This window comes from Miscanthus floridulus, chromosome 3, assembly GCF_019320115.1.
Source record: "Miscanthus floridulus cultivar M001 chromosome 3, ASM1932011v1, whole genome shotgun sequence".
NCBI classification, from domain to species: domain Eukaryota; kingdom Viridiplantae; phylum Streptophyta; class Magnoliopsida; order Poales; family Poaceae; genus Miscanthus; species Miscanthus floridulus.
This window is the reverse complement of record NC_089582.1, coordinates 78736022-78763627: the sequence shown is the minus strand read 5'-3', so window position 1 is coordinate 78763627 and position 27606 is coordinate 78736022. Positions and strand designations below refer to the sequence as shown.

General features: G+C 41.4%; 1 protein-coding gene across 1 annotated transcript; it reads right to left on the bottom strand.

Moving 5' to 3' along the window:
* Positions 1-14114: 14114 nt before the first annotated feature.
* Positions 14115-20051, bottom strand: LOC136545976 (uncharacterized). The gene is made up of 10 exons (XM_066537953.1): positions 19964-20051; positions 19639-19821; positions 18127-18261; positions 17493-17632; positions 16157-16234; positions 15875-15997; positions 15007-15159; positions 14786-14887; positions 14285-14455; positions 14115-14196 (listed from the first exon to the last, which is right to left on the bottom strand). Exons 2-10 carry the CDS (start codon positions 19787-19789, stop codon positions 14143-14145), a joined length of 1107 nt encoding a protein of 368 aa, XP_066394050.1. The 5' UTR covers positions 19790-19821; positions 19964-20051; the 3' UTR covers positions 14115-14142.
* Positions 20052-27606: the final 7555 nt, after the last annotated feature.

Below are 27606 nucleotides of genomic sequence, written 5' to 3'. Positions count from 1 at the left end.
TCCACACTTTGCGGACCTTACTGACCTCTGCTCCTGTATTGGCACAACATCGAGAAGCCTTTTGATGTCTACTGTGACGCATGTGGCATCAGTTTGGGGTGTGTTCTTATGTAGGAGGGCCGAGTAATTACTTATGCTTCACGCCAGCTTCGAAAGCATGAAGTCAACTATCCTACCCATGACTTAGAGCTAGCCGCAGTTGTTCATGCCCTGAAAATTTGGAGACATTACTTGCTGGGTAATGTGTGCAACATCTATACTGACCATAAAAGCCTCAAGTACATCTTTACTCAACCCGAGTTGAACATGCGTCAACGGCGATGGTTAGAATTAATCAAAGACTACAACCTTCAAGTGCACTACCATCCTGGTAAGGCAAATGTGGTTGCTGATGCCTTAAGCAGAAAGGCCCATTGCAATTCCTTAGTTAGTGAAGACTTTCATCTGGCACACCTCCTTCATCCTGTAGTACTCCACAATATCACTGTGGATTGCTCTCTTAGAAGTCAAATTATCGAACTCGAGAAGACTGATGTGGGTGTGTTTCACATCAAGCGAAAGATGAAAGAGAAAGAAACCAAGCACTTTAGGGTCGATGACAAGGGAATTCTCTGGTTTAATGATAGGCTTGTGGTACCCAAAGACAAAGAACTTAGAAATCAAATTATGGCTGAAGCCCATTCTTCTAAATTGTCCATCCATCCTGATAGCAGTAAAATGTATCAAGATCTCAAGCTATATTATTGGTGGACCAAGATGAAGAAAGAAATCACAGCTTACATGGCAAGGTGTGATAACTGTTGCAGAGTCAAGGCTATTCACATGAGGCCTGGATTATTGCAGCCACTCTCTATTCCTGGCTTGAAGTGGGAAGAAATTAGCATGGATTTTATTGTTGGATTACCCACTACCAAAAAGGGTTGTGATTCCATCTAGGTTATCGTAGATCGTCTAACTAAATCCGCTCACTTTATTCTGGTCAAGTCTACCTATCACCCTCACAATTATGCTGAGATTTACTTCCAACAAGTGGTACATCTCCATGGTGTGCCCAAATCCATTGTTTCAGATAGAGGACCGCAGTTCACGGCTCGCTTTTAGGAGTGTTTACATCAGAACCTTGGCACTCATCTAATCTACAGTTCTGCCTATCATCCACAAACATCAGGACAGACTGAGCGTGTTAATCAAATTCTTGAAGACATGCTTAGGGCTTGTCTTATCTCTTGCAAAGGCTCTTGGGAGGACTGGTTACCTCTCACTGAATTCTCTTATAACAACAGTTATCAAGAGAGTATCAAATGGCTCCTTTTGAAGCTCTTTATGGCCACAAGTGTAGAACTCCTTTGAACTGGGTGGAGCCCGGGGAAAGAAGATTCTATGGTATTGACTTTGTAAAAGAAGCCGAAGAGCAAGTCCGAACTATACAGAAGAATATGACTACCGCACAGGCTAGACAAAAGAGCTATGCTGACAAGAGAAGAAAACCTATTGAGTTCGAAGTAGGTGATCATGTTTATCTGAAGGTATCCCCTATGAAAGGAGTAAAACGTTTTGGAATTAAAAGGAAGCTGGAGCCTCGATATGTTGGACCTTGCCGCATTATCGAGAAAAGTGGAAGAGTAGCATATAAGCTCGATCTACCACGTGAGATGGGAGCTATATTCCCGGTATTCCATGTGTCCCAGCTGAAGAAGTGTCTTCGTATTCCCGAGGAAAGAATAGCAACAAGCAAAGTCAACTTGAAATCTGATTTTTCTTATGAAGAGAAGCCTATGCAAGTTCTGGATACTCAAGAAAGAGTGACTCGTACGCGAGTAGTTAAATTATACAAGATAGTTTGGAGTAATCATAGTGAACGGGATGCAACCTGGGAGCGGGAAGATTATTTAAAGGAAAACTATCCAGCTTTCTATATTAAATGGTACGCTTTCCAAATCTCGGGACGAGATTTTTCTAAGGGGGGAGGGTTGTAACACCCTAGGTGTTTGGCTTCTACTAATTGCATTTCATTTCATAAACATGTGCATCATCTATCTCATCATGCCTTTGTTACTGAAACATGCATATGCAACATTATCCAATTGTGTATGTTTCATACTTGAGTGTTGTGAATAGTAATGGTGTAACATGTGAATGCAACCTGAGTTTCTCATACCTTGAAACATGGCAACATGGTAGTAATGTGACAAGTATAGAATAACAACAAAGTCATGCAACATGTGAAACATTGCATTGCAACATATGAGTGAACTGCTTGTTTTAGTTGCTTTATCACATGTGATCATTAGAAGTTGGCATAACAATTTTGTAAAGTGGTTGATCATGGTCTATTACACCTTAACTACACTTAGGTTACTTGTTGGGACATTGTTCATGTAGATCAAAATGACCAAAATGCCCTCCAAGTGAAGGTTTGACTTTTAATAACCCTAGAGTGGCACTATTTGACTGATTCAAAAGACCAACTTAGAGACCTTGCATGGCAGTGCAATCTTTACCAAAGTTGTAGCTAATTTATTAAGGAACAAAAGTTGTTTTATGATCATTTCATGAAAATGGTTAGAACATGCTCAAACATGGCCCACAAGTCAGTAGTTCATGCTGATTTCACACTTAGAAAATATTCTAAGTCGTAGTTACATTTTCAGTTGCATCAAGCTCACTTTGGCTTCATGTAACTTCGGATCCACGACGATTTAGGTGTTGGTCCTTGAAAAGAAATTGTAGAGGGATGGTAGACCTACAATCTTCATGTACATAGTTTTTGCAAAGGGTCATTGGATTAGCCGTATTGACATGTCGAAATGTCGCTGACAGTCATTGTCATCGTACACTGAATCGCCGTTTTGTGAAAACCGTCAGTGACGGTCATGGCCGACTGGCTCAGGCGACGCTCGCCGCGTGGTGTTCATGAACTGCCGAGGTCTCCACGTCGCACGTCCGTGCTCCAAAAGAGGGCCAGCGCCTGCCCGAACGCGCTCACCGCTCCATTTCCCTCTCTCGCCTTCTCCGCGCGCAGCGCCGTGTCCGCAGCAAGCTCCGCCATTGCCGACCGCGCGTCGCCGTCGTCGTGTGCGCTCGCCACCGTGAAAACGAGTTGCCCAATCTGTTAGTAGCCTCGCCGTGGTCTTCTCTACCCTCTCCACCTCACCGTCGGTCCAATCGAGTCTTGGTAAGGACGAACGCGTCGTTTTCTTCCACCGTCGCCGTGGCTGTTCTCACCGAAGATGGCGCTCCACGTGGCCAGCTATCCTCGCGCCCTTGCCAATGCTCCTCTGTCTTGCGCTAGGTCCTAGGAGTGCTGCCGAAGCTTGTAGGGTCACCGTTAGGGGCTATGACGCTGTCGTCTCGTCGGAGCCGGCCATGCCGCGGCCGTGCGCCACCATTGCTCGTCGCCAACCCTGTAGCCGCGGCACTAGCCTCAATTGAGGGCACCAATAGATGCGCACTGTTGTATTGAACGTAGTAGCATCGCCGACCTCGCCGGAGAAGCCACCGGCGACGAACTACGCCACCGCCCGTTCCTCCTCCCATGTTTCTCTCACTAACGCGCGGGCCCCCTTTATCAGTCGCCGCTGCTGAGGAGGTAGCCAGCCTGGGCCGCGCCGAGTGCTGGGCTGCGTTTGCGTGAGTTGTGGGCCGCCGGATCTGTTCGGGCCAGCCCAGTTGCGAAGTTGATTTTCTTGTTTTTGGGTTTGTTTATTTTGTTTTTCACAGAATTGTGTGCATGATTCAAAAATGTGTATCTCCTAATTGGTAGCTCCAAATGCTATGGTTCCAATTTTGTTGAGTTCCTAGTAATGTCTAGTATTTAATAAAAATATTATATGAGCACATGTTTTATAAATTTTGGATGAATGAAATAGGACTTTGAAATGTGTTTTTAGGTGCATGCAAACTTGTTTGAATTTTATCTTGAGTTTCTGTGGTCCAAAAATTATGAAATTTTGTGGGTAATCTATTATTGCTTAGTAGAAGCTCTGGTTAAAATTTCAGAGCTAGTGCATGTATAGTTTTTGAGTTATAGAATTTCTTTTTATCAATGGATGGATCTTGTGTGAATTTTCATAATTTTTCTATAGATCCAGTATAGGTAAAATTTGGTTAGTAAGGTTCTTATGCTAGAATGATGCTAGGAAAAATGAGAAATCTGTTGCTTGACACTTTTCATTAGGGTTTCCTAATTATGCTAAAAATAGGCATGCCACCTGTTATTTTGGATACAGCAAGTTCTGCTTGCTCAATGGCTTTGAAATTTTTATGGTAGTCTATGTGAAGCATGAGATAGCTACTGTAAATTTTGTAGATTTTAATGAATAGTTTTACTATATATTGCTTTAATCACCTAATTAACTAAATAAATTGGAAAAGGATATTAAATAATTTATTTAGAAGTTGGCACTATGCTTTCTGATGTTTCTTGGGTATGAAAAACATGTTGGTAAACTTGGGTTGGTCCAATTATCCTTTTGCATCATCATTAAATAATTAATTTAGTAACACTGTCATTTCTGGACAGATTCTAGGTTTACTGGAATTGATTTGGTTAACATAAGAATCATGCTTTAATGTTTACAAATGATTTGTAGAGAATTTCATAAGCTTTCTAGAATGTCCTCATGCAAGTCATTTGGAATTGTATAACTCCTGTTGTGATTGAATTAAGGGACTACTTGTATGCATATGAAACTTTACATGTTAAATTATGTATACCTTTACTATTTCTAAGTTTGTGGTAATGTTCCTAGGTGTTAGGCCTTTAACTGAAGATGAGCATCTTTATCTTAGGTTATGCAAGTTAGGTAAGTTGATCTTGTTCTTTAAGTTAAGTTAGATACATGCTTAAAGTGATTTGAATAGGGCTAGTCTTACTCGGTAAACGAGTGTCCAGTGATGTTTTCGGTAAACACTTACTGTGATTCATTCATCATTGAGCATCATGTCATTCCTTATGCATCCATGATATTTATCTTGTGCATCGGCATGCAATAGGTGTACCGGAAGGAGTGACCCTGCTGGAATTCGAGGAACCGAGCGAGCAGCAGCAGCCGACACCGGAGATTCAGGAGGAGCAGCCTTCAGGAGAAGTGCCAGACGAGGTCGCCGTTGAGTGCCCGGATCACCGTCCTTGCAACTTTGTGAAAGGCAAGCCCCGGAGCATATTAAGCCTCCTAATTTCTGAAATGTAGTTACAGTATTATTGTCATATATATATGTATTGTTGCATTAAGTTTAGGCATTGGATGCAAACACTTGCTGCATTGGTTACCCAACCCTTGTCTAGATATTGTTACCCTGAATCCTATGTAGCTCAGGCTCGTGTAGTGCTTAGCCCTGCTTAAACACGGTAGAAGTCAGGTGATTTTCTGTCACCTGCGAGATATAGGAAGATACATGTGGCACGGTTGGCTATATTTGATATCGTGGAAAAGAACCAGTCTTAATTTGAAATGAAGACCAGACGGAGGCTTGCCGGTTTGCAGTGACTCTGTCTGTGTCGCTTAAGGACTGATTCTTGGAGCCTTTCCTATTCATGTTGAACGCATGCCTCTCTCTTAGTTGGCCGTGTCTGAAGACCGACCGCGAAGCCGAGTAGCTCAACTTAGGCCGGGAGTCGATAAGTATAAAGTATGCCTCGGAAGGGAGCCATAGCCGTGAGTCCAAGGGCAGGTGATTTAAAAGTCCTGATCGTCCTAGCAGAAGGGTAATCCCTGAGAGCGCTGGCGCTGATCGAACTCGCGAATTTGGTTCCTGAGTTGTACCAAAGGTAACCCATGGCTACCCTTGCTAAGTATGCTAGGGTGAGAGTTAGGAATACCCCCTCAGTTGAGTTGTAATTCGATTCGAATCGCCGTCTCTCCCGGTTAGTGAGAACTTGACGGGCTTATCTCTAATGTAGATACACTAAATAACATAATGGTTCAGAATTGATGATATGATGATGACAGCCTTATTATACCTGCTATGGTTAATATTGTTTGCTCCTAATAAGTGAGTGCTCTAGTACAGGTGCTAATCTAGTGGACAAGTAAATGATGAGAAGCTTGATGCTAAGTTTAAATTGGTTACTATAATCATAAGCTCTTTTATGCAACTGTGTCAAGCTAGCCCACCTCATAAGCCTTGCATGACCCTTGGTGTCCTTTATTTCTGGTTTTGATGGGTAAGTCTAGCTGAGTACCTTCTCGTACTCAGTGTTTATCTCCCACCTATTGTAGATGACCAGTTCTACTTTGGTTGCTACAAGTACTGCCTTCTCGCAGCTGGGGATGAAGACTAGACCATTGGGCGCGGTCTCTACTAGTTCTCGTACCTGATAATGCTTTTGTGGGACATGACTCGGACTTGGCAATGTAATTGAAAACTATGATGTTTTGTACTAAACTATGTTGCTTCCGCACACTCAAACTTGGTTTGTAATATTCTATTTAGACTCTGATGGATGTAATCCGAATGCTTATTATGAAATGTTGTAACGGATGATGTGTTGTGTTGAATCACTATGAACTTGGTTTGTATGTCGAGAGTTGGTTGAAATCCTTCGTGATTTCCGGACTACCGGGATTATGGGAGCTTAAGTATAGGAATTTGATCGCTTCGGTGATTGTTTTTGTACTTACGTTCTTATGATTTGGTCAGTTCTGTTACAATAAAGGATGTGATCATAGATGGGGTAAACATCCTTTGAGGGTATGAGAAGCTAGCTAACCAATAGCCAAGCTAGTTGTAGCGGTGCAATCACTCATATGTCAACTAATGGAAAGCTATATAATGTTCCATGTGTGCAGTGCTCTTTTTCTGATAACAACACTATATTATCTGAGTCTGTTGAGTGAGTGGTGAATGTAATAGCTGACTCTGTTGGCTCAATGTTCTCGATGATCATTCCTTAGGGAGCCTTTGTATCCAAGTTGCAACAGTTATCTGGGTTGAATCTGATGCAATCTCTTGGATAAAAACACATATAAGGTACCAAAGGCATATCAGCATTGGAGAACCATCGATGCAGAAGGATGTTAGCGAGGCTTAGAGGACAACAAAAGTTGCAAGTAATCACAAAACTAGGGACTAGTTCACTACCAAGCAGGTTGAGTATAATTTGCCTTTGTGGTGCAGTGGCGCAGTACGTTGAGTTGACTTGCACTATATCAAAACTATCTTTGTGGAACTACTTTTGACATTGGGGCTTCATTTCTAATGTCAATCAATATCTCCAAATCACAATTTTGAAATCTGTTGTTTGACACCTTTCCAATTACTTTCGATTTGCAAGGGTATAAATTGACTCGTAGAACACCTCGATTGCTCGAACATTGTTGATAGAAGAGGCCAAGAACAAGGTACAAAGGGGTCCAAGTAGCCTTCTTTAGGGCATCTAAAGGATCATCTAGCAACAATTATTGACCGCGCTACATACCTTGGTATCAATTGCAAACACAACTTTCGAATGCGAAGGATGATCACAGTCACAAAGAAATTACAGATTCTGTACTCTTTGGTTTTCTATTCATATTTCACAAACTAGTGCTCCATTGAGCATGGATTTTGGTAGAAATATAGATCCATGAGTCGCCTAACTGTTCACCAAAATTCAGCTCAAACGGACACTGTTTGGGTATCCAAACAATGCGGCTACCAAAACTGCTCTATTATGTAATTATAGTGTATCGTATTGACAAAACATCTCTCAAATCCGATGTTTCACTCAACCAATCCTCAAACAAACTTAAGGCATCGGTGTGTCCTAAGTGAGAAATGAGGTCACCAAAGTTTGAGGCCATTCCAACCATGTTTGAGTCACTAATCGTTGGCTTGAAGATGTTCGGTTTTGTACCCTAAAATCTGGACAGATTTCTCATTCTTCTCTTTCTTTGCTTCACACGTTGTGGTGTGTGTTCTATACTCTTGATCTCTTTGTATAGCAGTAGCAGCAGCACTTTTCTATGAGGATGTAGACTAATGTTTTCCATATGTGGTTCTCAGGAAACAACTTAAATCGTTTGACTTAGACACTAACTTGATGACGCACAAGCATTGGACTTGTGGCTATGTTTTTGGGACACAAAGCATACTCTACATGGAGGGACTGTCCTACAGAAATAAGGAACCATTCCTATATATCCTCTAGCACTTCGTCCAATAGAGTTCGGACACATGTGTTAGTGGCACCTAAGGGCACAAAGATGCTGACTAAAACTAGGGACGTGCTTTCGCTAGCTCCTTACGTAGCCGATACAATGTCCTATACTATCTGTGTGATTATCCAAGATGGAATTGACTTGATAGCATAGGTTTTGGAAAACAAAGCAGTAGTTACATTGCTAAACGGCTTGCTGTTACATTGCTTAACATTGCTCTGTGAGACATAACCTTTGTAATTAGCAAAAAGTTGTCACCTAGCTAGAGGTTAAGCTTCCGTCTAGTAACTAATCAGTTGTCTCTCAACACTAACAGTTCTAAATCTTCACTCTTGATAATAAAAATTGTGGTCGAAGCCTAACAGATGGTCGCCATTGAAGTCAGTAGAAAGGGGTCACACCAAAGAAGGTCGGTTCATCTACATGATCCTTATGCACCTAAAGATTGAGAACTTGGACAGGAACTCATATATACTAGGTGACATATTACAGCACATAATATCCTAGTCCATTCATCATCCGACTGATAACTTGTTCAACCTTAAGTGTGGTGCACCTTTCTGATCCAACAAGAATGACATAAGTTGCTCACTAGATGACCGACGTCATTACAAGGGCAGTCAAGTAGAGTCACTTGCCTACCATCTCTTGTAGTCTGTTAAGTTCGTGTTAGTGACCTGTTCTTCAAAGGTTAACCGTTGGACGACTCCAGAAGGAAGTCCTATTGCATCTGATTCAACATACAGATCTTCTACCATGATAACGAGAGATAACCAAGGAAGAGCTCATGTGAAAATAACACATCGGTGTAGTTCTGCAATGGATCGGGACTAGAAACCTCGATACCAGCGCGTGCCGAGCAGCACAGCCTTGTGTGTGCACCCACAGGGGCTCTCGGTTTCAGTCGCTGGCACCATAGATCGCTAATCGTGGCACCATTACTAAACATACAACCCACAAGAAATCTCACATGACACAAATTGGGTTGCATAGGAGCAAGCACTATGCGAAGGAGGGATAGCAAACAAAGGTAGTCACAAGGTTAGGAGTCAACAAGCAGAGGATCCGAAGATTAAAACACAGCGCAAGAGAGCATAGCCTATTTGCCGAAGGCAACTAAGCAGGAGACTCTTGCTGAATTTCTATATATGCCTTGTGTCCACCAAGTGATTATCAGATAATGATTAACCTGAGATTTGGTCTTGTCGAGCAGCAACATGAGATCAAGACTGATAAATGTTCAGAGACTTGAGAGAGTTGGAGACAAAATAAATGAGATTTGAGGGACACAGCCAAAGCACTGACTAGGGATTCAGTTGATAAAGCAATAACATGATCTACGAGGAAAAATGTTCTAAAACTAGGATAGATAGCGATTAGCATTGCACCAGATCATCAGTAGGAGGAGCAATGAGATCTAACAAGGATTTTTTGTAGCAGGGTCCTCCCACACAGGAGCGGGACAACCACGAACATGCAAGCAATTACGAAAACTAAGCTTGGGCCTAAGGTCAAGCAAAGGTATGGATAAAGGTCTTCGTAGCTGCAACGTTCAAGGGCTAACAACCTCGTGTACATGATCAGGCTCCTAAAAGAGAACTTAATTGGAGATGACAACCATGAGATCATCAAAACTTAGGACGTTGTCCCTAGGATAGCGCTCTTCAACACTCGTATGCTTACTGAGGACAAAAGGGGTGACAGCTATGGTATTACCTAGATAACGAGCATCTGCACCTACATCATGGTCTTAAGCAAGCATTTCAAAATACTCAATCTAATTAGCTTAAGCGACTATTACTAAGCACAAAGCTCACACCTAACAAGTAGTCACCTACAACAACACCACTACACATAAACATGCGAACCTAGTGGTAAGGTACTGTTATCTTTTATTTCCTTTGGAAGTAACACACAAGGTAAAGCTAATCACACACTATCTTCAAGCACAGCTATTCAAGCGGCATGGAAGAAGACATTTTGTCTAGCTTCACACAAGGAAGATAGTAGCATCACATTGCTCACAAGTTACTTAGTATTAGAACAAGGTGAGGGAAGCATATTTATGCACAAGCACAATCATGATGCATGCTCGTCCTATTCGTCCTCACAAAATTGCCAGCCTAAGGTGGCAATCACGTTCTATATCGGTGGCATAACACGTACTCTCTCGATATATAGCTAGTCGTCAGCTACATTCAATCTACGCATTCGTGGTTAGCGTACCTACAAGCAAACTCATTGCAGCCCATCCCCACAAGAGATAAATAAGCACCCAAGGAAAGCAGTAAACTAAGATACTCTCCATATACACATCCCACCAGAGATCTTAGTAAGCTGTTTACTGAACGTCGTAATATGCTTAAGAATCATGTGTTGTCTGTTGTTTCCTCTGTTGCACTGACTTTAGACATTTGGTCTGATAATGCTAAGGAAGACTTCATTACTGTTGTTGCTCATTATGTCAGTGCTGATTGGGAGTTACAGAAAAAGGTTATTGGTTTTAGGTTGATTGAGGTGAAACATACCGGTGAAAATATTGCTAAAAGAATTGCTTGTGTGATTGAGGAGTATGGTCTAATTGATAAGGTTTTCTCTATAACTTTAGGACAATGCTTCTTCTAATGCTAGGGCTATGAGTACTTTGACACCTCTGTTTGCTGGTTATTTTGGGGTTGATTCTTCACCTGAGCCTGCAGATCCTTCTAAGGTTAACTATAGTCTTATGCATCAACGTTGTGCTTGTCATATCATTAATCTAATTATAAAATCTGGTTTAAACCTTACATAGAAGATTTAAGATCTGCTATTAACTTCTTGAATTCCTCTAATCAAAGAATTGCTATGTTCAAGAACTACTGTACCGCTCAGGGTGTTAAACCTAGAAAGTTTAGCTTAGATATGGATGTTAGATGGAATGTTACATACCTTATGCTTAAACACTTGGTTCCATATAAGGATGTTTTTTTGTGTTCATTAATGCCAATTATGGATCACAATTGTTGTCTGCAAGGCATTGGCATGTAGCTAAGATATTAGAGTTCCTAGAAATATTTTATGAAAGCACTGTTGTTTTTTTGGTATTTATTATCCAACTAGTCCACTTATTCTGCACCATCTTCTTGATATTGCTTCATATTTGCATGCAAGTGAAAAAGATGTAAATCTAATTGTCTATTGTATATCCTATGAAGCTTAAATTCCTTAAATACTGACAGGACATACCTCTGTTATATTCATTTGCATTCATTCTTGATCCTAGAGCTAAGATGAGAGGTCTATTTAATGTTCTGCAATTACTTAAAGAGTACACTGGTTATGATTACAGTTCATATTATGCTGATGTGAGAACTAAAATTTATAAGTTATTTAACAAATATTGAGAGAAAGTTTGGTGCAGCTTGGTCTCAAAGGCCTACACAGCCTGCAAGCCATACAGGTAAAAGAAAACAGGCATGGGAAAGGATCTTTAGAGGCCCTGGATCTGGTGTTGTTGGTCCTTCTCCTGCCTCTGCCCCCATTTCATCTACATCTAGTTCTGTTATGTGTGAGCTCACAGTTTATATTGACAGTGACAATGTCACTGCATATGAGGATGATTTTGATTTACTTCTCTGGTGGCGTGACCACAAACTAACCTATCCAATCCTATCTATCATGGCTAGAGATATTATGTCAATTCATATTTCTACTATCTCTTCATAATCATGTTTCAGCTTAGCATGAAGGATCATTGAGGAGCGGCGACGACGTTTGTTGTCTGAAACTGTGGAGATGCTGACTTGCATAAAGGATTAGGGGTTAGGAGAAAGAAGGTTACAACATGCTGTTGACAACCAAGAGTTGAAGGATTCCTTCAAGAATTTATATCTCGATGAAGATGAAGCTGGTACATCCGGGGGTGCTGCTGCTAGTGCATTTGGGGGTGTTACTGTTGGTACATCTGGAGGTGCTGCTGCTGGTACATCTAGTGATGCTGCTGGTTGAGACTAGGGGTGCTAGTGTTATATCTGGAGGTGCTGCTGCTGTTACATCTTGAGAGTTGAGACTTGAGAGTTGAGAGTGTGGTCTGTAACTGTAATCTGTATCTATTTTCTATGAGACTTGAGACCATTTGAACATATTTAAGACTTAATTAAGAGCTGTGCTGCACTCTTTTTTCTTTGTAGGGTTTCTCACAAGGGTGAGTTTTATCTAGAAAAGTTTTTAATGAGGCAGCATTGCACAAACAGCTCAGTTATCTTAATTGTCTCTCTTGTGTCTTTTGTTTTGTTGGATTTGGTCATTTGGAGTTGAGTTCAGTTTTGATTTGTGAATGTGAAATTTGGTAAGTGATCTGATTGAGTGACCTGTGAATGTGAACTTAGAAGTTGTAATCTATGAACTTAGAACTTATAATTTGTGCTTGTGATCTGATTAAGAATGTCATATTTGCTAAGTGTTGTATGAGATGAATTTTTTGAGGTGATTTAAAGGGACCGGGACTGTGGGCTGACACGGCCCGCAGAATTGGCCGTGCTCAACAGGCCGGCACGGCCCGACTACCGGCTCATAGGGCCGTGCCTGGCCGTAGAGCAGGCACGGTGCACAATTCGGCATGGCCCGAGCAGCCCGCAGTGCCGTGCCGGCCCGAACCGAGCGGGCCGGGCCGTGGCCCGATGGCCATATATGCCAATGAGTCTACTTTACGGTTGGCTCCTTGCAATTGGACCTCAGTGCCACCTGCAGTGACTTAGGGGCTATTTGGACGATCGAAACGGTTCTAATTCTGGTTAGAATCTCAAGAAACACTTCCAAACACATTAAATGTGAATCCTTTCTACATCGGAATGTTTCTAGCTTTTTGCCTGGCTGAACGAAACGGCTCTAGTGTGGTTTTGCTAGATTCTGTTTCTGATTCCTCCTATAAACTAGCAACAATATTTTTTCTAGTTATCATTTTTTAAGTGAAACAAATTAAAATAAGTTGTATTTAAATTATTCTTTGTCTGCAAAAAGTTTTAATTTTTTTGGAACTTATTTTATTTATATATATATCTAAAAATCAGAATCTAACTTACCATCCAAATGGTTCCATAAAAGTAATTCTGATTCATCATCTAAATCGTTTCTCGATGAAGCGAGAATATGGTCCCTCTCACATCTCTGTCCCTAGGTTTTTATTTATAAAATAATGTCTCTTACGACCAATATGATGGACACAAGGTTAATATATCATAACAATACCATACCAAAACTCACAATATCAGTATTACCACTATCATCTGTTTTAAGGTTCTCGTGCTTTCAACAACTGTTTGATCATGTCTAAATGGTGGGCCCAGCATTGGACCACATTTACAGCTCAGTACATGTACATATAACACGTATATAACACGCAATAGCCGTTCAAAACAGGAACAAGTTCCACACTGAAGAAAAAGCAGGATCCAACAAAAACACAACACCACATGTTTTTTGGACGGATGCTCATCCGTCATTATCTTGTCTGTGCCACTGTATTACCTAATCGTATCAACAACTAAGAACTAAGAATCTCTGTTGTTGCCTGTGCAGTAGTACTATACGACTATACGAATAAGCGTAAGGAGTAACAGCTAGGAACCTCTGTTTTTCCTGTGCAGTAACAACCTTCTTTCTTGCCCTTACACTAACAACCTTTCTTCACGGATGGTCCTTCCCTGCAAAATATGGTGGAAACTTAGAGCACAAGTTAAGCACACAGACAAACTCGGTTAAGTGTTAACTTCATGATTAGTTATTTCTCCTAACATAATTGGAAAACAAAGATTTTCAACATTGGGGTAAAAGTACATAAACCAGTCATACATTAGGGTACTAATATGTTACAAACTTTGTTTCTTTCCATATGAACAGTATACACTATTGTAAGACATCCATCCTACCGTATTCGAACATTCTATTTTAGCAAATATATTCAATCAAAGAATAAAGGCAATCAAGTGGAAGTTACCCGAACTGCTTTGTCAGTTGGTTTGCTTCAAAAATCCGAGTTCAAGCCAGGCAAGAGTGCTTCGCATGTTCTGCCATACTCCTAAAGACAACAGAGCGAATAAATAACGATGGAACATGACACAGATTATGGAAAATCAAAAGTCATTGCTATTTGTATCACTCCCCACCTTGACCAGAATAAGAGCTGCTCCTTGCTCATAGCAGGATTTTGATAAATCCGGATGCATATCTTTGTAGGTAGTAGCATCCTCCAAAGCCTCTCCTTCATAGCCTGTGTACAGAAAGCAAAGGCTCCTCTTTGCATACAAGGTTGAATTATCAGGGTCAATTTCCATTGCCTGCATCCATTTAATGATTTAAGTTTACTAAACCAAAGATCATGTTAATCCTTAACAAAGAAGGCCAAGAAGGCAGTAGGACATAGCATAACAATCACCCCGTGCTGAAGGATATACTACCAGTTTTGCTTTCTTAGAACTTATATGGATGTTATGTTCATTAAAATAAAATAAAGGCAATGACCATATGTTAAGGTAACCTAACACTACTTTATTGATTGATCAGGACAGTCAGCTACAGTGTACTAGGCGTTATGTCAGAAAGTGAGTTTTTGTCAGCAAACAGAAGTTCCTCTCATGTCTAAAGAGACGTGTGATACAAAAATTTACCATAGTATAGAGAGTCAATGCATGAGAATAATCCCTTCTACAGAATGTGGCATCCCCTTCTGCTTCATAATCAGGTTCATTGTCTTCATGGAGCACAGGATGCTAAATAACATGCACAACCGAAAGCCAAATAAAATATGAAATATATGATGAACTGAAACTATAAGTTCTAAAGTCAAATGATGTCATGATTTTAGCAGTCCACAAGTTTTTGTCCATACTTGTGGCTTGGAACTCATAAATCTTGCATGTTGAAGTAATCCATCAATGCTCCAGTCTGCAACTCTAGCCAAAGGGGCCGTGACAGGGAAAAGAACCTCGACACATTCTTTCCATCCTTGGATTGCAGCAATTTCTATCGCAACCCTACCATTCTGTTTAAAAGAAGAATGTCATGGAGAACGTTATCAAATAAATATACAAGAGTTTAGGGTTAAAATTAGGCTTTCTGTTTCACAATCAGTAAAAAAAATGTGGAAAGCCATTTTACTCTAGCAGAATTAAGGTCAGAAATGAGTGTATGTTAGGAATCAGAGGCAATTCTCCAGGCCAGGGCATGTATTGTGATAAAAGTTTGTACTAGAATACAGCAATTAGCGAAGTCTATACAATCGTCAGGTCTCCATGACGGATCCCACCATAGAGGTTAGTAAACCATTCTGAAACCTCAAAACCTAAGGTCAGGAGAACCAGGAAAGGGCTCCCTTTTCCCTACTCCAATATTGGATTCTTACTTAAGAATCATGGTTTCAAGAACAAGTGATCTCCCATCTCTGCCAATTATGGCCCAATTGTGAGAGCTGAGAGGATGGCTAATGTGCCCCACATCTCTACTTACTGAATGGTGCCAGGGAGGGATAATACAATTTCAGTGTCAACAACATTACAATTTTGTTATTTCCTTTCTAAGAAAAAAGAGATAACATAGGACTTCAAAGTGCAGCATTTTACCGTAAACTGTTAGTAGCAAACACACAATATTACAAGAAAGTTCCACACTAGTCAAACTTGAAAGTATGATAAACTCATAGACAACAAATAAGCTCTTCAAAAGTGACAATGAAAACTAAGTGTTAGGATAAAACTGACATCATCGGGTATGTTTGCATTTGCGTCAGCTTTCAACAAACACTTGACAAAGTCAGTTAAGCCAGCAGCTGCAGCTGCTATCAGTGGAGTTTCAGGCAGACCAATATTAACAGGGGCGCCAGCCTGCAAAATAGAGTGATACAGAATCTTAAACACAGCTTTTCTTATAAAGCTTCAACTTGTGCTCATCCTAGAAATGACAAATCAAATTTATCCAGTTCCCTTGGTAAGATCTTTGTAGGGAATCAATAATAACAACTCTAACAGGACAAGTCATTGCACCTTGATAAGTAATTCCAAGCCTATCAATGAACGAGCAGAGATTGCTGCTTTCAGCGGTGTGTATACCACATCTTTAGGCTGGAGATGAGAAAAAGAACACATTACTTGTACAAAAATAATGACATGGATACTGGAGAAAAAAAGAGCAGTTCAATACGAATTTTAGAATAATAAATAGAAGACTTAACCAAAAGTACCATATCTGATTTGACTACTTTATAAACACGCAGATGGGAAACACTAGTGCCCACAATAAAATTTTCATATACATCGTTGGGCGTAAATGCCCCCTTTAGGTAAAATCTAGCTTTCATTAACAGAGTTTGGCATGTTGTCTCAATGCACTAATCAAATGGAACCTCAAAAAAGATACAACAAAATTAGGGACCCACGCTCCATGCTCGTTAAAACATGAATAAGCTTATGTCCAGACTGTATAGTATAATCTGGCTTTACCATGGCTATCCTTGGAGGTTGTTCGGATTTCACTTTTTATCGATTTTTTTAATCCAGAATCTGGAATATAAATCACAAGCAAAAAAAAGAAATTGTTTTACAGAGGAAAACAAATACAGCAGAAAATGGCTTTCTAAAATAAAAAAGGGCGTACCCAGTGCAAAGAGCTCCCGCACTGTGCGGGGTCTGGGGAAGGGTGTCAGTGGCAAGCCTTACCCTCGCCTGGGCAATGCGAGGAGACTACGACTCGAACCCGGGACCTTCCGGTCACAGGCGGTAAGACTCTACCGCTTGCACCAGGCCCGCTTTCTAAAATCAAATTACAAAAAAAGTTTTACCTGTTTCCATGAAACTCAAAAAGTAACCAATAGAATAATTGAAAGCTTGTTATAGATAATGATGTTTTACTGCATCCGCTATCCTAACTGTATAAGAACTGAAAATCCATGTCATAAAAATATCTTTTCTCGAACAGCGCAGGATAATTCATGCAATAATATGCAAGACTAGAAAAGTGACCGAAATGCGGAATCCAGAGTTTCAAACGACCATTAGGAAAATATACAATATGATCTTGTTTTACAATGAGTTGTCATATGGAACATATGCATTCAATTAAATGGTAACAGAACAAAAGATGCAAAATCCAATCAGATTTTGAGGCAGACAACAAACAAGATTTCATGTGGAACCCTCAAGCCTCGATGGAAGAAGTGAAATATGGTGAAGAAGACAGACACGAGCATTTCTACTTCCAAACAAATTAGTCCAGCTGTTACTTCTTTGGTTTATTTATCATGGATACAAATTAAATACTAAACCTGTACACCGTGTATTGGTAAGAAGAGCAAATTAGAGCTGGTAAGAAAAGAACTATTACCTCTGCGTTATGATGCAACAATAACTCCACCATTCTTGCATTTCCATATTGGGCAGCAATATATAGTGGACTTTTAGATTCCCACAGTGGGTCAACACAAGCTCCTTTTGACAATAACAATTCTGATATTTCATAGTAACCTGGGTCAAAAGAGAGGGAAATAATCATGCCGTGTTGCATTTATGGGTATATTAAGTGAGATGTGTTTCTGTTTCATGACTAAAATACCTAACAGTAACCATATGTTAACAGCAAAAACAAGTTTGGAAAGCATTAGGAAAACTAGTTATTTACCGCAAAGTGAATGTTTAAGGTTTCCAGCAACCAAGGAAGCAGCATGGTCAAAACTCAAAATCAATGTTTTAAGTCAAGCAACAGTGCAACAACAGCACCATGTCCCTCTCTCCCCTTTTTTTCTCCAATGCCTTTATTCAGTGGTGGTTTATAATGACTTATATATGTTCTAGTAACCAAGTCAACTCTTTAGATGACCACAATGTATGTCCAATAGGCATTAGGCAATAATAAACCTAAGTCCTGAAATTTACCTTACATAACACATTTGGCATGATAGTAAAGCTCGAAGAACAGCAAAAGGAAGTCCAAATTTCGCATATTCAAGGGTAAAGAGAACCTCTAATCGCTGCAATGTGGAGAGGATAACTCCCATAGATGTCTGCTCTGTTAGGATTAGCATCATGATCGAGAAGAAGCCTCACAACAGCTAAAGATCCACCACCATGTATTGCGAAAACTAGTGGTGTCGCACCTGGCAAGTGGCAATCAGAATGATCAACACTTATTGCTTATAACCAAATGAAGTCATATGTAATAGAAACATATAGTAGTATTACAGAGGTGTATCCTGTATTCCTGTATCATGGCATAAGGATCAAACCAGGGGCGGAGCTTTCTTAGGGCTAGAAAGGGCCATGGCCACCCCTGGTTTGTGTACTTGTTTAGTATAGACAGTAGTGTTTGAATCATTAGTTCATTAGTAACTTGTTTATGGCATTGCTCCCCCCTAATAATCTGAGGCAAGGTCCGCCATTGGATTAAATTAAACTAAACAATGAGATCCATGACTCACACTGCCATCACAGTTAATGTTACCTTATATATATCATTTTTTTATAATGGTAGACTTTATTAAAACTCCATGCATTTCCCACAAAACAACCCTTTGCCAAAATTTTGCCAAGCAGACAAAGGTTTACCTCTTTATTAATACTATAGAAACAAAATATAAGACTGGGAACCCGGTTCACATCAAATGCGAAAGGAACTGCCAATAATCGCATACCATCTCCATGTAAATATGATCCTCCAACCTCACATGTTTGTATATTTCTCAATGGAAATTGGGAGAGATTGGTGAACTAAGGCCTGGGCAGACTCTGGATAAAATACCAATTGCACTCCAAAATACTTGGGAAAGACATGATTACTGGTGACGTGCATATTACAAGATTTCATCTGCTATCATGCACACCCAGCTTGTGTCAGAACTTAGAAGTCACATCAGTCACCATAGTCAGTTTCCAGCTATTTTCTCCAAAATCCATGAGTCAACGTGCATTTTATTTCACAAACACTACTATTTGCAAAAGTTTTCGTCAAACAGATAAAGGTCCCCTATTCTGGAAACAAAAAATAATAATTAAGAGTGGAAACCCATTTGCGTTAATGCAAAAGAAACTTGAAATCGCATAAGATCTTCACATAAACCATCCTTCAGCCGCACAGGTTTGTATTTGTCAATGGAAATTGGGAGGGATTGCTGAACTACAACCTAGGCAGACTCCGAATAAAATACAAATTGCACTCCGAGAAACTGGGAAGAAATAAGACATGATTACTGGTTACATGGATGCATATGACCACATTTCATATACTATCATGCATGCATACCTAATTACCTATGTTGTGACAGAACTCACATCGGCCACCATAGCCAGTTTCCAGTAATTTTCTCCAAAACAAATAAGCGAGCAAATAAACGTAACCCTCGACCTATCCCATAAATCAGATCAAAGTCTCCCTTCCCGTGCTCAGAAACATGATCCAACGGTCCAACCATCCCGTCCCTCCTAGTGCTTACCCAGCGAACGTCATGCAAAAGCAAAAATAGAAAGAAGATACGAACCATCGGTGCCAGTCGCGTTGACATCGAGCCCGAGATCGTTGATCAGGTACTTGCACGCCTTAAACTTCCCGGCCGACGCCGCCATGTGCAGCGGCCCGTGACCCTTACTCCACGGGGCCTGGACCCATCTCACCGCCTCGTCCACGCTCATCTCAGCATGCTCCTCCAGCCGCTTCGCCAGCGCTGCGCAACAACAGCAACCCACAACAATTCGATCAGACCCCGAAACGCGAACCGTACCAAAAGCAAAAGCAGAAAACTAGAGTCAACAGATCATCCAGAGCACATAGAAACCGTAATCGCCGTGTCCATCTCGAGAGCTCACTCTTGATTTTGGGGACGTAACCGTCGTGCGCGGCGCGGAGGAGCAGGGCCACCCTGTCTTCGACGGAGGGGTTGTGGCTGGCACTAGGGTTTCCGAATCCGAGCTCGAGCGGGGACGGCCGGATTCTCGGTTGCACCGGTGAAGGCCGCCCGGAGGAGGAGGAGGAGGCCATGGAGAGAGGGTTCTGGAAGCTTCACTGCGCAGAGAGAGAGAGAGAGAGAGAGATGATGGACGGGGGGGGGGGGGGGGGGGGGGGGGGGGGGGGGGGGGGGAGGGGGATGGAAAAGAGCGGGAAGCGCGAGTCAGGCACGCGGTGGTTTTATAGGAGAAGCCAGCCAAGTCATCGGGACCGGCCCAAGTGACAACGCCTTCCATGGGCCGACGGTGGCGTGTTGCGCTGGACTCTGCTCTGCTGTGATGCGTAGTTTATTTTCTAAGAGCAATAACAAAAGTAGTTTTTTCAGTTTACTATGTACGTCCTCTGCTCTAAATTATAGATGGTTTTAACTTTTCTAAATATATAATATAATTTTTGTTGTGTATCTATATATATGATGTGTCTAAATATTTAATAAAATTTTAGAAAAAACAAAAATAACCTATAGATTAAAACGTAGGTAGCAGAAAACTATATTGTTCACAAAATAAGAAAAATATATTGATATATTTTGAAAACAGAAGTACAACGACGGAACGGTGGCCGCGCAATCTTGTATCGTATTGTATCTTTTTTTAAAAAAAAATTGTTCTAGCATTTTGTTATACCCATTAATATGGGACTTTTTAACCATTTGAAACGAATTATAATTATAAAGGCTACTTGGGTTAAAGTGCTGTCAGAATGCCTTAAAACATAGGTTTATTTGAATTCATGACATTATAATTTTTTAAGTTCTGAGATCTGCCATTACAATTCACATATTCTGAAACTTATCATTATAATTTTTCGTCTATGTGATCCTTACCATTTTCTACGTCTTTGGGTGCCCGGGCCCACTCTTAGACCATTGTACGCGTACGCATTTTTCGTATGGACCAAAACACCCTTGCTTCTCTCCCTCCACTCACTGATGTGTGGGTCTGACGAGTCAGCTTCTCGCTCAACCTCCGGCCATCCTCCACCACACAGTGGGCGGGTCATCGCCCCGTGCTACGCCCGCTGCCTGGTGGGGATGGCTAGAGGTTGAAGGAGAAGCCGACTCGTAGGGCCCTCATGTCAGCGAGTGGAGGGAGCGAGAAGCAGAAGGGTGTTTTGGTCCATACGAAAGATGCATATATGTACGGTAGTCTGATAGTGGGCCTAGGCACCTAGGAGACTTAGAAAATGGCAAGAATTAGGTAGATGAATAATTATGGCAAGTTTTAGAATAGGTGAATTGTAATAGCAGATCTAACTTTGAAAATTGTAATGGTGTGGATCCAAATCTATATCTATACCTAATAATAAGAGGCAAAATTTCTTGCGCAATCGTCCCACTAAGACATCGACTCGTTTATAGTTTACGTTTTTCTGTTTTCGTGTTCGAGTCCTTTTCTTTTTATGGATTTTTTCCCGGACCTCCCCTGACTAGCTATGCGGATGGTGGTTTGACAATGAGTTAGTTCAACTGCCAAAGATTTTTCCAAATCGAATCCACCACGAATAGGTCTCCCGATGAGGCACATCGATGGATTGATGATGGCGACGCGAGTTAGGATGATGTTCCAAAGCACACTGCATCATTGAGAGGATGCAGACAGCAATCGCGACGTAGTGGAGATGTAGAGATTCGTAGCGCAGCATTGGACACAGGTTCCTCTGAAAGCTTGGCAGCTACGTGGCACTAGTTCTGCTGCACGCCGTGGTGCTAGGTGGTTGCGTGGCGCGGCGCTGGGGCCGGGGGGCGGCGGCGGGCGGCACTGGAGCCAAACGTTGTCGGATGAATGAGTAGAGTCAATGGGAGAGGAGAGAAATAGGCCTGCAGTCGACAATCAAATGGGCCTAGAATCCGATGAGCCATGTCCTAATAATGAGATAGTCAATGCAAATGGACCTGCAACCCAAACGCTAGAATGCATTTGTATTTTCTTATCAAATCTATAAAAGATTAGCATTACTATTCTCCGTGCAATCTATTTTTTAAGGGAATCCGTGCAATCTAAAATTATAGTACTAATAAATATTTATGTAAATAGATATATCAGAATCATGTTCTCATTTCAAGCTACGTATCAGGTATATTGTCCAAATTATCTAGGGACCATGTTCCACTTTTCGAATCAATTGTCCCGAAGAGATATACCCTCACGAGTCGGGAAGTTTAAATTTTCGATCCACGTACCCGTTCCTCGTACCCTTCCTATCGGGAACTTTGTGTCACTAGTACGAACCAAACCAAAATAAAATGAAAGCAACAACATGTTCGATCTGCTGTCCCTGGACTTCTTCCCCAAATAAATGTTGTTTTTTTATCCGTGCCATAAGTTTGACTAAATTTGTAAAAAAATACGTGTAGTTTTTGTATCTCCAAATAAATTTATTATAAAAATAGATTCAACAATCTAATAATACTAATTTTATACTATAAATATTAATATTTATATATATATATATTAAATCAAAATTATTTTTCGAAGGAGTCAACCCTGGCCCTCCAAGAAAGAAAGAAAGTCACGTCTCGTACGCCTCATAAAGAGCCACCGCTGCTGCCGCCACCGCTCCTCTCTACTCCACCGCCACATCTAGGGCCCCTCTCGTTCTTCCTCTCCATTGTATCTGCCTTAGACAAGAAGGGGAGGGGACCCATCCTTTTTTCCCACAATTTTTCTATCTACTAATTAATTAGAGTTTGATCCAATAAATCTTCTAGCGAAATCAGATAATTTTCGGTCGGCATCGTGTTTCCTGCGATGACTTTGGTGACTGCCACGACGAGATCGCCGTTGCAGACATCGATTTCATCAGCAGGCGGCCAATTTGTGGCCTTTATCTACAAGGGGATGGGTGCTTCTGGGAGCCCCCTACGAGGACAGCGACTCCAGGTCATCGATCTCATCGTCGATAGTCACGGAGAGGAATTCAAGGTCTCCAAGTGATGATTCTGCAGCCTATGTCATACCCGACGATGCAACTGCCAATTTTCTTCCAGCGATTTAGATGCGTTTTGGACTAGTTCCGAAGCGTTGGATCTTGCGACATGTCTAATATTTTGGGGTTGGTCGTTGAATTTGGTATAACGACTGCACTTTGGCTCCGAGGGAATGCATTGGGGAGGAAGGCGATGAAAAATTTTAGATAGAATACTATATATTTTTTATTTTAGATTTGTTTCATGTGTAATTTGGGGGATGTACTTTGCCAATATAAGCCCCCCTTCCTTTCGAAAAAAATATTTCTCGAGAAATGAAAACGACGGTTAATTAGGGAATTATAGGGAGCTGGCATGCAGCCGACCAGCTGAGCCGCTCAAGGTCGTCGACGATGGGCGAATGCCGGACGGCCACATCTAGCTTACTCCCTCCATCCAAAAAAACTGCAATTGTAGGACCGGAGGGAGGTACAAGGACCATGGCAAATGACCTAAATGCCCCTATAAGTTGATATGATATATTCCCTCCGTTAAAAAAACTGCAATTGTCGGACCGGAGGGAGGTACCAAGGACCATGGCAAATGACCTAAATGCCCCTATAAGTTCATTTGACATACTCCCTCTGTTAAAAAAAACTATAACTGTAGGACCGGAGGAGGTACCAAGGACCATAGCAAATAACCTAAATGCCCCTATAAGTTGATCTGACATACACTGCACCAAGGTTGAGGTTGACAATCATTGCACACAATTTGGCACTAAAAAATTACAGCCAGGAGTACAGGTTATTACACGTGTCAATACAAAAGATTGGCACAAGTTTTGGCCAGAAGACTCTAGAGACAGCACAGAAAAAACCAAAGCTTCCCTCAACTCAGTTTGTGGCTGAGAATGAACCGCGCCGAGTACCAAATTTGAACTGAACCATCCCCAAGTAATTTCCCGTCTGTTGCCACCCAACGTCACCTCATATAAGTACAGCACTCCCTCATACAAGTGCAACACCTGTTGGCCCGTCGATTTCTGGTACGGAGATATCCGACCACTCTCTAATGTTGCCGAACACACACTAGCGATGCCGACCACGAACTGTCGTTGCCGACCACACACTATGGCTAGAGGTAGAGGAAGGGAGGGAGAGCAGAGCACACACACAGTAGAGACACCAGTATTGGCCGGAGCTCTGTATAGGAGATGGTAAATCTGAACTATCTCTTTACTGAATTGCAGTGGCAAACTATTTATACAACTCTATTCATCTAGTCCTAGTACAGCTGTCATGCTGCTACAGTGACTAGAGGTGACAGCAAGGCTGACTTTGGCGCCTGCCCCTGCTGTGGCTACAGTGCAGCAGGTGACCTGTTCGGTGTCGGCCCCTGCAGCTACTACAGTGCAGCGAAAGGGTGCCCTTTTCGGTGCCGCCTTCCCTTGTTGTACAATCATACAAGGGATGCAATAGATTATCTAACAATTCTTCCCCTAATCCTGCTGCTAACCCTAGAACCCCCTCCATGCTGATCATCTTCTTCAGCTCCGTGAGTCGAAGACGGCCGAGCAGCTTGGTGAGGACGTCCGTGAGTTGCCGACCAGTTTCGACGAACTCATTGACGATCTGCCCTCCATCGACACAGTCCTTGAGAAAGTGGAACTTCACGTCGATGTGTTTGCTTCGGTCGTGGAGAACTGGATTCTTTGCGAGGGCGATGGCGGGCTGGTTATCCACCATCAGTGTTGGTGGGTGAGCTTTCGCACCGGTCAGCTCGCCCAGCAGCCGATGCAGCCACACAACTTGGCACGCCGCTGTGGCCGCCACTATGTACTCTGCCTCGCACGTAGATAGCGCCACCACCTTCTATTTCAGCGACAGCCATGAAATTAGAGCCGACCCGAGGAAGTCGAGAACGCTAGAGGTGCTCCGTTGTCCGTCGATGTCCCCCGCCATGTCTGTATCGCTGAACACAGTGAGCTGCAGCCTACTCCCACCAGTCTTGAGGAAGATGATTCCCTGATCCACCGTCCCTTGACGTAGCACAGTAGCCGCTTCACCACAGCCCAGTGCTCCTCTCTGGGATCCTCCATGAAGCGACTGACGTAGCCCACGGCGAACGCAATGTCCGGCCTCGTGTGGACTAGATAGCGCAGACCACCAACGATGCTCTGACAGAGTGTTGCATCTACTTTCGCCGTAGTACTAGCTTTCATCAGCTTAAGCCGCTCCTCCATCGGAGTCACACACGGCTTGCACTCAGCCATGCCATGTGGAGTTTTTCTTTTATTTGCAAAATTTATATCTTTACATTCCGAGCTCAAAATATAGCAAATAATATATCTATTTCGATTAGTTCGACAAGCTCTTCACAATGGTGCACTCTAATTCATGATTTGAGATAGTTTTGTTCTGTGAAAAATTAAATATCCTGCGAGACAAGTGATAGCACCAAAACTCGTGGAACTTGTTAGAATCAAACCCTATAACTATGTTTGGTGATGGAATTAAGTATATATGCAGGTTATGTTGATGGTTTATAATTGATATTAACAACCGCCAACAAGTTCCCCGAATCTTAACCTTTGCCAGTCTCTGAGCAAAGCTAAACTTAACAATGGATCAAGAGTTGCTACAATGTCTTCATGCTTCAAAAGTACACATGCGTTCAATCAAAAATTCTCCTTCGGATTAGAATAAACCAATATGACTTTCAAACTTACCTATATTACCTTCAACCATGGGGCTTCTTAGCTTTCACTTGGGTCTTGAGCAATTGAAAGACAGAATGATCAAGCCAAGCACTATGCCATTTTCAATTGTGCATTTTTTAGATATCTCACACACTTGTTCATTTTTTTCTTAACTCTTTTTTTTCTTTCTTTTTTCTTTTTTTATAAATAACTTTTGCATAGCCCTATGTCTCTTTTATGCTACAGAACTTTGAGAGAGATATCAACAAAAACTTGGAGCATTGATTTGGTGGATGAAAAATCTAATAAGCATGTTTTTGTGTTCACTCCCAGTGTAGGAGTAAAACATCTTTGAGTCGATTTAGATGGCAGACATGTTTTTAAGCCTACCCGTAGTGTAGGAGTAGTGCATATGTGGGTGGTGTGTATGTGATCTCGATTTTAAGAGCATGACAAATCTCTCATAAGGGTCAATAAATCTTGACAAAACTCAATGCAATAAAAGTAGCATATATGTGGAAGTCTTCCTAGCCTAAATAACATGTATGGCTCTGGTGGGAATTCAAGCTTTGTCATACAGGAACTCATCATGTAGCATTTTTATGTTTTTCAAAAGAAATCTCTAGAACTTTAGTGTCACTTGGAATAAGATAAATAACAGCTCAGACCTTCTTATATCATATCTATCAATTACCTAGACTTAGATCAAGCATATGCTACCCACGAGTTTCGAGTTTAGAGTAAATCCTTATATCAAATCAGTTTTATCCAAAACTCGAGAGAATTCAAGGTTAAAAACTAGGTACTTAAAAGGAATTATAATAGAGCAACTATTCATCATTTCCATTATAAGAGATTATCTTCATAGCCCCTTTTTATTTATTTAGCTCTTAAAAGAAATTAAAGCAAACTAGACACACTCTTTTTATTTTGTTTTCACTTTTTTATCAAGCAAACTAAATAAAATAGAGGAAGAGAAATACTTAGCTGGATACATGGGGGTGCCTCTCCCCCAAGTTGGTTGATGGTAAACCTAGCCAAGGACGAAGTGCAAGGCTAGCAGACCCAAGACAGGTCAGCCTACCTTTCTTGTGGTTCTTTCGTCATTTGTCGATGCCGTGCCTTTCTTGGGAGGTTTGCCTCCCCCACACTTGAATTCTGTTACCTTTCATAAATAACATGTGGAGACAAGCACCAACAAAAGACTAGAGAAATCCTGGCAATATACTTTAGCAGGTAAACATGGGTTTTTTTAGAGTAAAGAAGAAGAGATGAATTGAAATGTTATTTAAATTCTATAAAGTTAATTATATCTAATTCTTCTTCTAGCAATTGTATGTCATAGAAAACTTTTAAATGCTAACCATTTACCTTGAAAAGCGTACCTTCATCATTTTGAAGTGTGACAGCTCCATGAGACGATGTGCTAATTACCTTGTAAGGTCCTTCCCATTTGCTACGTAGTTTCCCACGTCCAAACAACTTCACTCTGGAGTTGAAAAGCAACACCTTGTCACCTGGTTTGAATTCCTTCTTTTTCAATCTTTTGTCATGCCATCTTTTTGTCCTCTCCTTGTAGAGTTTTGCATTATGATATGCCTTTTCTCGCCATTCCTCTAGCTCAGAGAGTTGCATTTTTTCTCTTCTTTCCAGCTAGCTTCAAAGTCCATGTTCCACCTTTTTATGGCCCAATTGAGCTTTGAATTCCAACTCGACTAGGTAGGGTGACATATCTTCCCATAGACAAGTTGGTATGGTGACATTCCAAGAGGTGTTTTGTAAGCTATTCTGTAAGCCTATAGTGCTCCATGTAACTTATCTTTCCATGCTTGTTCCCATCTCATTGACAGTCTTTTGCAGAATGTTCTTGATTTGCTTGTTTGATGTTTCTGCTT